The sequence below is a fragment of the Nematolebias whitei genome, chromosome 7 (assembly GCF_014905685.2).
Source record: "Nematolebias whitei isolate Nwh7 chromosome 7, NemWhi1, whole genome shotgun sequence".
Classification (NCBI taxonomy): Eukaryota; Metazoa; Chordata; class Actinopteri; order Cyprinodontiformes; family Rivulidae; genus Nematolebias; species Nematolebias whitei.
Window position 1 is genome coordinate 35670710 of NC_056504.1, and position 10905 is coordinate 35681614.

The 10905-nt window shown below is 38.7% G+C and overlaps 2 protein-coding genes across 2 annotated transcripts in view; one reads left to right on the forward strand and one right to left on the reverse strand.

The window, feature by feature from the left end:
• Positions 1-831: 831 nt before the first annotated feature.
• Positions 832-5681, reverse strand: tbc1d20 (TBC1 domain family, member 20). Its single transcript, XM_037679454.1, has 8 exons — positions 5504-5681; positions 5147-5332; positions 4852-4932; positions 2763-2949; positions 2476-2577; positions 2104-2245; positions 1408-1586; positions 832-1198 (listed from the first exon to the last, which is right to left on the reverse strand). Exons 1-8 carry the CDS (start codon positions 5553-5555, stop codon positions 940-942), a joined length of 1188 nt encoding a protein of 395 aa, XP_037535382.1. The 5' UTR covers positions 5556-5681; the 3' UTR covers positions 832-939.
• A 556-nt stretch (positions 5682-6237) lies between these two features.
• znfx1 (zinc finger, NFX1-type containing 1) overlaps positions 6238-10905 on the forward strand; it is a 16177-nt gene continuing 11509 nt past the window's right edge. Inside the window, exons 1-6 of the mRNA XM_037679825.1 lie at positions 6238-6309; positions 8089-8820; positions 9268-9502; positions 9640-9989; positions 10153-10332; positions 10570-10676. Of these exons, the coding sequence (XP_037535753.1) occupies positions 6238-6309; positions 8089-8820; positions 9268-9502; positions 9640-9989; positions 10153-10332; positions 10570-10676 (1676 nt within the window). The remainder of the gene's footprint in view (positions 6310-8088; positions 8821-9267; positions 9503-9639; positions 9990-10152; positions 10333-10569; positions 10677-10905) is intronic.

A 10905-nucleotide genomic window follows, 5' to 3' on the forward strand; every position in this document is an offset into this window, starting at 1 on the left:
AACGAATTAGGCTACAAAACCTTGGTAACACCAATTACATCATAGATGAGTTTGACTGATGTCAACTATAAATTTATATCAAATCATGAGCAATAAAATGTTTTAAAGACACCAAATCTAAAGTGAATTAAAGTTGTGCCAATAAAAATGTGAAAGAACCTGAATGGACATTATTAACTGAAGCAATAAAATGATGATCCTAAAAGTGCCAGTGTGTCATGAAGCTGTACAATTATGAACAACAAAATTAAACATTATACAAAGAGAGGATTCAAAGAATTCTCAGTTTGGTCTCAGTAAGGTATCAAATCAATAATGAACTGCATCTTTCTCACACACTCACACACACTCTCACACACACACACACACACACACACACACACACACACACACACACACACACACACACACACACACACACACACACACACACACACACACACACACACACACACACACACACACACACACACACACACACACACACACTTTCCAGCTCACAAAATTGGCAGCAACTTCAAGTTCAGTGAGTCCACCAGGCATTCACTATAAATCTCTGTGAGCAAAACAATTAGATATCCGATTCTGAAATATACATAAACTGAAATATAACATTACCAAGAACAGTCTTTAGAAACAGTCTCTTCATTGCTTAAGAACATTGGCAATTAATAAACCAATGCACTCATTTATATATAAAAAAAAAAAATAAAAATAAAAAAACCTGAACAAAACTGGAGTTTTCAAGCTATACAAAGATCAAAATGTTTCTTCTTCATAACAGAGGAGCATTAATATGTTCAAAATGGTTAGTGTGTTCCAGTTGGTGTTACAGAATCAAATACCCTGTGGTTTCACTAATTAAATAGTTTTTGGAAGCAGAGTGACCAGTTTGATTTAGTCAAGGACACGTAAGTTGGTGTTGGCCTTAAAGGTAGTTCAAGGAAACAGGTCCAACTTGGGGGCCCACTCCAGAGCAGAGTTAACCACAGCAAGCGCTGCTGCCCCCAAAGCCACTGTCAGGCCCATAACTGCCAATCGGACAAAGCGCCGTGCTGTTGATGGTCGTGCCACTGCCACTACAGGGCGTGCCGTCTCCACAGCAGCTGGTTTTTGTCTGCGTCTACGACGTAGAACTGAATCCGGTCGTTGTTGAGTGGACGCAAGTTCAAAGTCCTTAAAGGTAGAGGTTGCCATGCTTAGGAGGTAAAGGATAGGTACAAACAGAAAAAGCAAAAGACAGAAAGTGAAATGGATTAATGCAAGATCAGCAAGTATTATGTTAGTGAGAAGAATAAAAAAATAAAATAGGACTTTGCTTTATATGACAATTAAGAGTCTGGCTGCTACAGCAGAATCGGTGTGTAAAAATGTTTTTATATCTGCTGATCCTATGGACACAAGTACCTTTCATGTGCCACAGCCTCTCTAGCCAGTTCAGAGGGAGGAAACTGGACAAAGAGGTCTCCAGCTCGGCTGATTAGTGTCTCATATGGCAGGTCCTGGGGAATCTGAGACAGCAGGTGATGGACCATTGCCATATCGCACTCACACTCCAACACTTCTTCCTCTCGGTGCAATACAATCTGCCACAAAAACACAAACAGGCATATTTCTCAAGAGCCATCATGACAATTGCACTCAATGCGTGTGCACAGAAGTGGATTATTATTTTCCCATCAGCGGTGTAATAAGTGGGGGTAACATGTCTGAAATAAATGGGTTTGCCAAACTAGTGACAGCTTTATAAACCTTGGAGAAGATCTGACACAACTGAAGATGCCTGAATTACAAATTCACTTCACTTGAGTAAATGGTACAGGACATCCTCTGCTGTTCTATAGGCCCCTGTAATGATAAACTTGTCATGTGTAAAGAAAGTCACGTGAGTAAAAACACACATCCCGCAAAAATAACATTTAACCTTACATTTTACTAAACGAGGATAAAATACATAAAAGTTGCAGCCTTGGAAAGGTTTATTTACCTAAAACACCCTAATAAGGCACAAACGAGTTGTTTTTGTCATAAATCTATCAATAATAATGTGACTTATCTGTTTAAATAAAGGTTGAACGAATGAAAAAAATTATGAAAACTCACCACAGAAGCAAAATAGATGGGCATCAATGGATGGCAGGCCAGGAAGAAGTCATACAACCGTACCACATGACGGAAGTCTGACAGCACATGGCCAAACCAGGTGATGAGCCAGCTGAGAGCGAAGACTGTGCCCACCTCAGCCCTAAAAAAAAAAAGTTGATCAACTTAAAGTGTGTTCAATTTAGACACAGCCCCAGTAATTGGTATTGTAACTATTAAGAAATGTCGTAAAAAATCCATAGCACAATTTTCTCCAGTGCTTGAAAATACACAACTGTCTGTGTTGTGGTAAAACCAACCAGCACATGTAAGAGTTTTTCCCTCTCCTAACATTTCATGTTGTTGTAACTGTATATAAAATATTAGACTTACTGCTGCATGAAGTCATGAACGTCAGGGTTGACCCTTTCAATGATAGGCATCAAATAATTAAGAATGTGTTTTGTGTTGTCCATTGTAGGATCCATAAAATCCCTGTGAAAGAATACAAAACAAAAAAATTAATAAAATAAATCAGTAAAATAATGTCCATATATATATATATTTTTTTTTGTCTGTAAAGCACAAACTCATCAGGAAGCAGTGTACCGAAACGAGCAAAAAATAAGAGCCTTGAACAATGAAGAGTTGGCAGTTAAGTTTGCATTCATGACAAGTACCTGAGGTGATGGGTTGAGAGCTTCTCTACGAGAACGGATGCCAGGCGTTCTCCCACAACTAATAAGAAGGTGACGACAATGTCATGGTATCCTTGGTAATAGTGCAGTTGAGGATTTCGTTTCAGAACTCTGAGGATAATGTCAATCAGCTCTTCTTGAAGACCCTCTCTCTGCTCATCTGGCATGCCTAAACAAAATCATCAACAAGGAAACGCTGCTGTTATTCATTATAAAATTTATTTTAAGTGTGCCACTATCAAATCCCCCCCCCCCCCCCCCAAACAAAAAAAAGATGGAAAAAAAAAAAAAATTTAAAAACAGTTCAGTTATGCTTTTCTGGAGCTAACTCTTAGTGGTGTACGATTTAAAATAAACAATTTTTATTGTGATATGTAGACCTACAAACTAACTAAAAATATATATTTTCAAATACAGAAACAGTCATTTTAAACCACTCAGATAAGGTGAGGTCAGAGCATTTTTGACATGAAAGTTTTCAGTTTTTAATAACTTTAAAGGAAGCACGCACAAAATTTGTATTAAATTATGGATGAGATAGCAAATTAAATGTCAACCTTTAATTTAAGCCTACTTGAAGCAAAGTCTTCTTCCCCCTCAGCAAGTGAAGTAAATAAATGCCTCAGTTGCAATTTCAAAAACTGTAGTAAAACCTCATTAACAAAGAAAAACAAATGGCTACATTTACTGAACTATTTCATGTCAGTGGTGCACATTATGAACATGTCAACTTTGAGTTTAAAAAGGCAACTGGACTTATTTTGTAGTTTCTTGAAAATGTTTCAAACTTTTCAAAGTTTCTTCAGTTTTGAGAATTCCACTAAATAAAAAGCCATCCCATCAAAAAAGTCATTGTTTGCACAATCACACTCCCAGGATTACTGAAGTCACATGATTACAGACCAATATCCCTCCTTCTGTGAAGCGTCATCACTTGTGAGTTGTTTATACGTGATGGTGCAGTTTCATGTCTCAAAGTTTGAAACAAGGTGCTGCCCACCTACATCTTCAAAATAAAGTACTTTTATATGAAACAAACAAACAAACAAACAAAAAAATTTGTCAGGTTTCATCTATTCAATACCTTTGACAACTTTTTAAACGTTGAAACATGTGACTGCAACAATCCAAGTGAATTATATAACTCCCTATACGCGTGACTGTCTCATCAACAAACTGGAGCTATAACCAAAACTGAAGAAGTTTTTCAGATGAAAGGTGAAATGTTTTCAAGACAGAAAACAAGTTCAGTTTCTTAGGATCTTCAATATCTCAAAATTGACAAACAAACAAAAAAAAGTGCATTACAAAATGTGGGATAAAATCTAAATACTTAAAATACTCAAAAAAAAAAAAAAACACTGCATTTTTTTTATTTCAAAATGTACCAAATGAAAACAATTCTAGCATTCTAAATACATTTTAGTAGAAAAATAAGCTGATTATTTATTTTTAATTTAGAAGAAAAAATTACATTTGCACAAGGTGGCGCACACCAAACTATAATCAGACTTGCACAAGCTCCACTGTGATGCCATTTTACCTCCAGCTAGAAAAAGCAATCTGAGCCCTATTACTTTGTGTACAGTATTACATCATTATATTGTAATAAAAAATAGAGTACATTCAGATGGTTGCATTTCTAATTTAAAGCTTAGGAAATTCTAAGAGCCAAGATGACTAGCTGCAAAATCCTGCAGATCAAATAAAAACAGAAATATTCTCAAGTTCTATAGTTTAAAATAATAATATTAAGTTTTTGGTGAATGACAAGTGGCAATTATTGTTTATCATAATGCAGTGCTATAAAATGTAACAGTTTTTTTTTTTGTTTCTTGCAAATGAGCAGATGACAAACACTGTTCAGCACTTCAGAGTCACCACAACTTATGATGCTCAAAACTAATTACCAAATTTTAAACAGCAGGAGTAATAAACTAAATCTAAAAATATTTCAGACAGAGGCAGAATTTTTGAGGGAGTTTGCATTGTTTCCACGATACAGTTCTCTGTGTGCTCAGAGTCATTGCACACAGAAGTTAATAAAGGCAGATACTCTTAGACAACCTACCTGGTGGAAACCTTCGAAGGGAGCGCTGGACATCCAGCAACACCTGGTTGTAGTCCTTGTTGTTTTCTCTTTCTACTTTTTCTAGACAAGATACATCACAATTAGCAAACACCGTGCGTGGGAGAGCTCACTCTCCCTGCTAATACATTGTGATGCATGGTGCAAAAAGGAAGGAACATGCAGCAGCCCAAAGAAACAAACCTATTTTCAATCAAGGATTGTTGAGCATGCATCAGGACTAATCTATTTTGCTCTGCTCATAAGTGTATAAATGTATTAGTGACACAAATGGTACCAGGTTCTTGATCCAAGAGGTGAGGGGGGACGTTGAGGAGTCTGGGCCAGACTTGACAGCGGATTTCATCAGTCAGCAGTCCTCCTTCACTGATAGCCATCCTCCTCAAAGTTGCTACATCCACTGGATCCACACTGAGGGCCTGGGTGATGTCTGCAATTTTTCGTTTCCTTCTGGCATCCCAGTCTACCAGAGAAAAGATCATGATTAGAGTTTACGTTTAGCTTGCAAGTTAAAATATACTAGCAGCAACTATATATATTTGCGGGAATCATTTAAAAAAAAACGTGAAACACACTTTAGTTAAAAGCTTATAGGTGATGAAGTAAACATTTAAACTTTGCATGCTTTATTTACCTTGCCTTCCATTCATCGGGGACGATGTGCCATCATTTCTACTTGCCTTCATTTTTCTTCAGCTTTTGATATGTCCTTGTTAAATATTCCTTCTTGCCATTCTTCTTTGCTCGGCTAAACCCAGTTTAGGTTGTCGTGGCTGCCATCAAGAAGCTAGCTATTAGCTGTCTAATTTAGCAAGCCTGATAAAAACACGGCTTGGACAGTTGCTTTGCTATTATGTTAGCTAGTTACCAAGCTAACACAGCACTGACCTGGTTCTGAAAAGGCTATTTCACGTATCGAACCCATTATTATTATATGGACCACAGAATTACAGCCGAATAGCAGTGAGGTTAAACTAAACCCTCTACATGTTTACTGCAGCGGCGGAAGTGACCATGGATACGTCTGCGTTAGCTTTCCTGCTAAAAGCCTGAACGATGACGTAAGGTTCCGCTGGAGTAGGGAAAAGAGCTGAAGGAGTGGCTCAGACTAAAAATAACTTTAATTGGAGATGAAACGGGTAATGTAAAAAAAAAAAAAAAAAAAAAGTTGAAATTATTATTTTAATTCGGATATAGTGTTTTGTTCCAGAAACCCAAATGGCTCGCCAACGTGTCTTGTACTAAAATCAGCCTAAAAGTTTTGTTGCGTAAAATGGCACAGGTTTGAGACAATGTTCTACTCAAATTTCAAAACTTCAAGCTAAAACGTCAAGAGGTTAGAAAGGAAAACAGTTCAAGCTGGTTCAAATGCGGTTAGAGAGACAGCTTCGAGCCTGCTGCGGCAACGATTTGAGCTCGGCCCTGCTGTGTCGTCTGCCAGTAAACGGTTGCTAGTGGCTACGCTTCCGTGTAAACAATCAACCCGCCAATCACCGTCATGAAATTAGTCATGGTTACTTGCCCTGCAGGGTCCTAGGCGTGGTTTGTGATGAAACGAAAACGAAACCTACAAAAAGCTTTAAATAATGGCTGCGAGCAGAGAATTATAATTTCGACTGGGATGTGAAGGATGTTACATCTCTGAAAACAATCGGAGCTCAGCGGTAAAACTTTGGAAAACTTCTTTTTGTGTCGCCGAAAAGATTCTCGTCAAGGTTAGTTCATTTCTTTTACCGCTCTGTGTTCTCGCAGTATATATTTTTTTACACACATATGGGGAATTATTCTGTTGCAAATAACAAACATACAAAAACACTAAGAAACTTTGAAACACGATAATGACACATTTGAATACATTGATTGACAGCTGACATCAGGTTAAAATGGCATTACCAAATATTGCATATTTGGGTAAAACTAGATATTCATTCATTCATTCAGCCTTTATTTATACAGGTTAATCCCATTTTTCTTTTCTTTTTTTAAATTCTTTATACAGGTAGTCTCATTGAGCCACGAGAACTCATTTTTAAGAGAGACCTGTTTGGGATTTACCTGTCTAAATAAAGGTTGAATGAATGATGTTGTCGGTACCGGGGCTTGAACCCGCGCATGCCCACCTTCTCTAGCCTCTGCGCCACCGCTCCCCATTGAGCCTCGGAGGCTTATTTACAAGAGACCTGAATTTTAACAAAGAATGTTGACAACAATGCACGATCATAAAGGATGCGTACAAATTTAATTTGTTTAACAAGTGAAAATAAAATGGTAGTTAAAAAGGATAATTAAAAGGAAAAGTAGTAGGGAAAAAAACAGCTACATTATAAAGCGATGTATAAACACATTTATTAACCTTTATTTAACCAGGCAAATCCCAATGAGATCACAGATCTCTTTTGCAAGGGAGGCCTGGGCCTAACATACACATACAGTTCATGTGACAAGCAATACATTTATAACATTAAAAATGTCAGTTTTTAAACAGTAGTTTGCATTTTAGAAAGTAAGTGAATACCATTGAAATGTTTGGGTGTTTTGGCTGACTGAAGGGGAAAAAACAACAACAACAAAAAAAACAAACATGTAAAGAGTTCTCATTTGTTTCTAAGAAAAAGAAACTTACAGGAAGAAGATCCAGCAGGGGGCGCACTTTTCATTTGCTAGACAATTTCCTACACAGTACAGACCCAAACACTGGAAGATAAAGTTTTTGTTTCACAATTTAAAATTGTTTTCTCAGAAGTGTACACATACTTTTATGGACATTCAACCATGCATCTTACATGCATACCCTTTTTTTTAAAATCCAAACACTGAAAATATACAAGTAGGATGTTTGCTTTGACTTCCTCTCAGCATTAAAGAACAAATAAATAAATGAATAACTCATCCAAGTCTAGGATCTCTTGTGACTTTGAAAATCGTGTTGATTCTGAGAAGATGGGAAATGCTTTGGCTGCTGACAGTAATTTATGGAGAAATCCCTCCCCAGCATTTTGTTTCCCGTGCTTTCAGTTTTTTTAGGGACTAGCACAGGCATTGCTTTTTCTCAATGACTTTGTTTGAATCCGCTCTCACTCATTTCTGAAATAATCTGTTCTACCAACTTTAGTTACAACTTCCCTTGCAAGACAATGGAAGGCCCGAGAAGAGGGAGAAGAGAGCCTCGTAATGGTAAGTGTACAACACAATATAATAAGATAAAGCACACATCTACAGCTTATTTTCAGTGTTTATTGTCTGATTGATAAAATTCTTCCAGATACTGATACTGGCCAAAACGCAAATGGTCGTGGAGGAAGAGGAGGACGACGAGGAAGTGCACAGAAAAACCGGACGAGAGAACAAGAAGTCAGAAGAAGAACACAAAGTCAAGGGAACAATCAAAGATTTACAGAGAGGCAGAGAGGAGAAGGCGTGGGAAGAGGAGGGAGAGGTGGAAATAGAGGGGGAGGGGCAGACGGGCAGAGATTTGGTAGAAATGGTCAGCCAGGTGGAGCTGAACGAGGAGGTGAGCGAACAGGGACAGCAGGAACAGCTGTCGGGAGAGGAGGACACAGTGGGGACAGAAGACAAGACGGGGGAGAGAGAAGAGATGGTGCAGGTTCACATGGTCATAAACTGGGTTATAAAAAACTCGAGGACCTCTCCAAGGAGGAGCCGTCTGTTGTGGCCATTACACTCTCCTCACATCCTGGCCTTCAAGCACTCCTTGGTGAGACGCAGATAAGGCCGGATCTAATGCAGCTTCTCTGCACGGTGCTGAGCAAAGCCTTTACGTCAAGGACAGACAGAGGCACACTACAGCACCTGGCTGGCGTAATTAAAGATTCAGTGTTCTTCCGCACCACCCTGCTTCACCATGTGGGAGGCATGGTGGCAGAGTCCAACCCTTTCCGCAGAGCACAATTCCCACAGCATCTGGAAAACATCCTGAGTATACTCTCGGAGGTAATGAACGTTTGAAAGAACAAGCCATTTAGGTTTAGATAAATGATAACTGACGCAAAACTCCCTGCAGTGGCTCCTAAAAGGGGCTTTTATTAAAAGATACAAGTTGAAGTTCACAATGCACAAAGTGGCCTTTAGCAAGTGAGTGATGATTCTATGAAAGGAAGGTTTGTTCTTTAGGCTAAATGTTGTATTTGGAGTAAGAATCCCCTTAGGAAATATTCACCCTAACATTGTAGTTGAGCATTTGAATAGTTTACCTAAAGGGGACTAAACCACTTTACGCTACTTTGAACATATTGCTGCCTTTACCTCATTTTATTTTACGTAACTGAAATGTTTATGCATGGCTTTTCAATACAACTTTTTTATATTAAAGTTGATACGGATTTGTCTTTTTACGATTGCACGCTTTAACCAATTGCTCTCACTTATATGCTTGTTTAGGTGCACAGTATCTTTCCTGCGAGCTCTGTCCAAGCTGTGAGTGTGTTGCTGACACTGCTCCAAGCCTCTGTCAACAGCCTGCGGGCCACGGGTGTGGACGTCTATCCTCAAACAGACGAAAAAATGGAAAACCTAAATGGCCTGATAGAGCACCTCCAGCAGAAATCCAGGGAGGGGACTCTGCGCACAGACAGGGACACGTATGCACTCGTAGCCGCTGGTGGGGACATCCCAGGTAATAAAATAAAATTCTAACAATTATATATTGATAATTCAGGCCATTATCACATTTAGCTGAAACAATTAATTTAAAAGGTGTAAAAGTTTGGAACAAAGTTTGAATAAGGGAAATTGCCCCTGTTTGTGACGCAGATGAAGATCAGCAGGATTTTCGGAGCATACCACTCTACCCAACTCCTGAGGAATTACACCAGGACCTCAGGCCATTTCTCAGACGTAACAACACATCGAAACCATACACAAACACCCACCTTTACCTCGATACACACTTCCGGTTGCTCAGGGAGGACTTTGTTCGACCGCTTCGTGAGGGAATTCAGCAGCTGCTCCAGGACCAAGCGTACAAGGGAAGGAATGATAAACTGGTGAAGACGAAGCACTTCGATGACATTCGAGTGTATTTTAACACGCAGCTAGTAGCGCCAAAATGCACACCGACCGGCCTCGCATACATTGTCCAGTTTGACGTTAAGCCACTGAAGGTTAGGATCTCAACGGTGTTTCTCAATACATCGCACTCAAATGTTTTATGAAATGTGAAATTGTCCAGTTAAAGCATACATATACAGTAGCTTCAATCAAAATATAGGAACATATCTGACAATGTCTAGCAATAATAGTTTTTTGTCCTTTGTTTCCCTTCAGTTTGTGCGTTGGCAGAACTCCAAAAGGCTGATCTTTGGTTCTTTGGTGTGCTTGTCTCACGATCATTTTGAGAGTTTCCTGTTCGCCACCGTTTCAGACCGAGACTCAATAAAACTGGAGCACGGGCTGGTCCAGATTTCCTTTACAGAGGAGAGCAGATACAAGCTGGTTAGAATTCAGGTGAGATTTTTTTATACAGAATTCACATGATGTTCAATCAAACACTACTAAAGAAGCATGCAGTGAGTCTCCAGGGTTTTAGGTACACAAGAAGTACTGAGAATTTATTCTAATATATTGTATGCTCACAGTTAAATAATAGCTTCACGGTATGCAACACTCCGCAGAGTAATGCATAACCTCAAAAATAGATGGCTGATATGGAAACCTTATGATTGTTTTCCCTTTGTTTAACAGCCTGATCAGAAGTTTCTGATGGTTGAGACAACTGCCTACTTTGAAGCCTATCGGTATGTTCTGGAAGGCTTACAGGAAATGAATGAGAGAAACTTGCCCTTTCAGAGGTAAGAGTGAATCAAGAGTCTTAAAGTGTCTCAATATTATTATTATTATTATTATTATTTTTTTAAAGTTTGAACTTCCTTTTAAAGCAAGCTCATGTACCTTCTGAAGGAATAAGTTAAAAATAATCTGCCTCCCACAAAATAAAAAAAAGCTCATTTCTGTCTGTCTGTCTGTCTGTCTGTCTGTCTGTCTGTCTGTCTGTCTGTCTGTCTGTCTGTCTGTCTGTCT

Bases quoted from the DNA above. Each gene is read 5' to 3' on its own strand.
- tbc1d20 (XM_037679454.1), bottom strand. From the start codon at position 5,555: ATGAAGGCAAGTAGAAATGATGGCACATCGTCCCCGATGAATGGAAGG. The intron at 5,333-5,503 runs GTAAATAAAGCA...TTTCTCTGGTAG, and splicing joins CCCGATGAATGGAAGGCAAG to ACTGGGATGCCAGAAGGAAA. The intron at 2,950-4,851 runs GTAGGTTGTCTA...GATTTTGTTTAG, and splicing joins CCTTCGAAGGTTTCCACCAG to GCATGCCAGATGAGCAGAGA.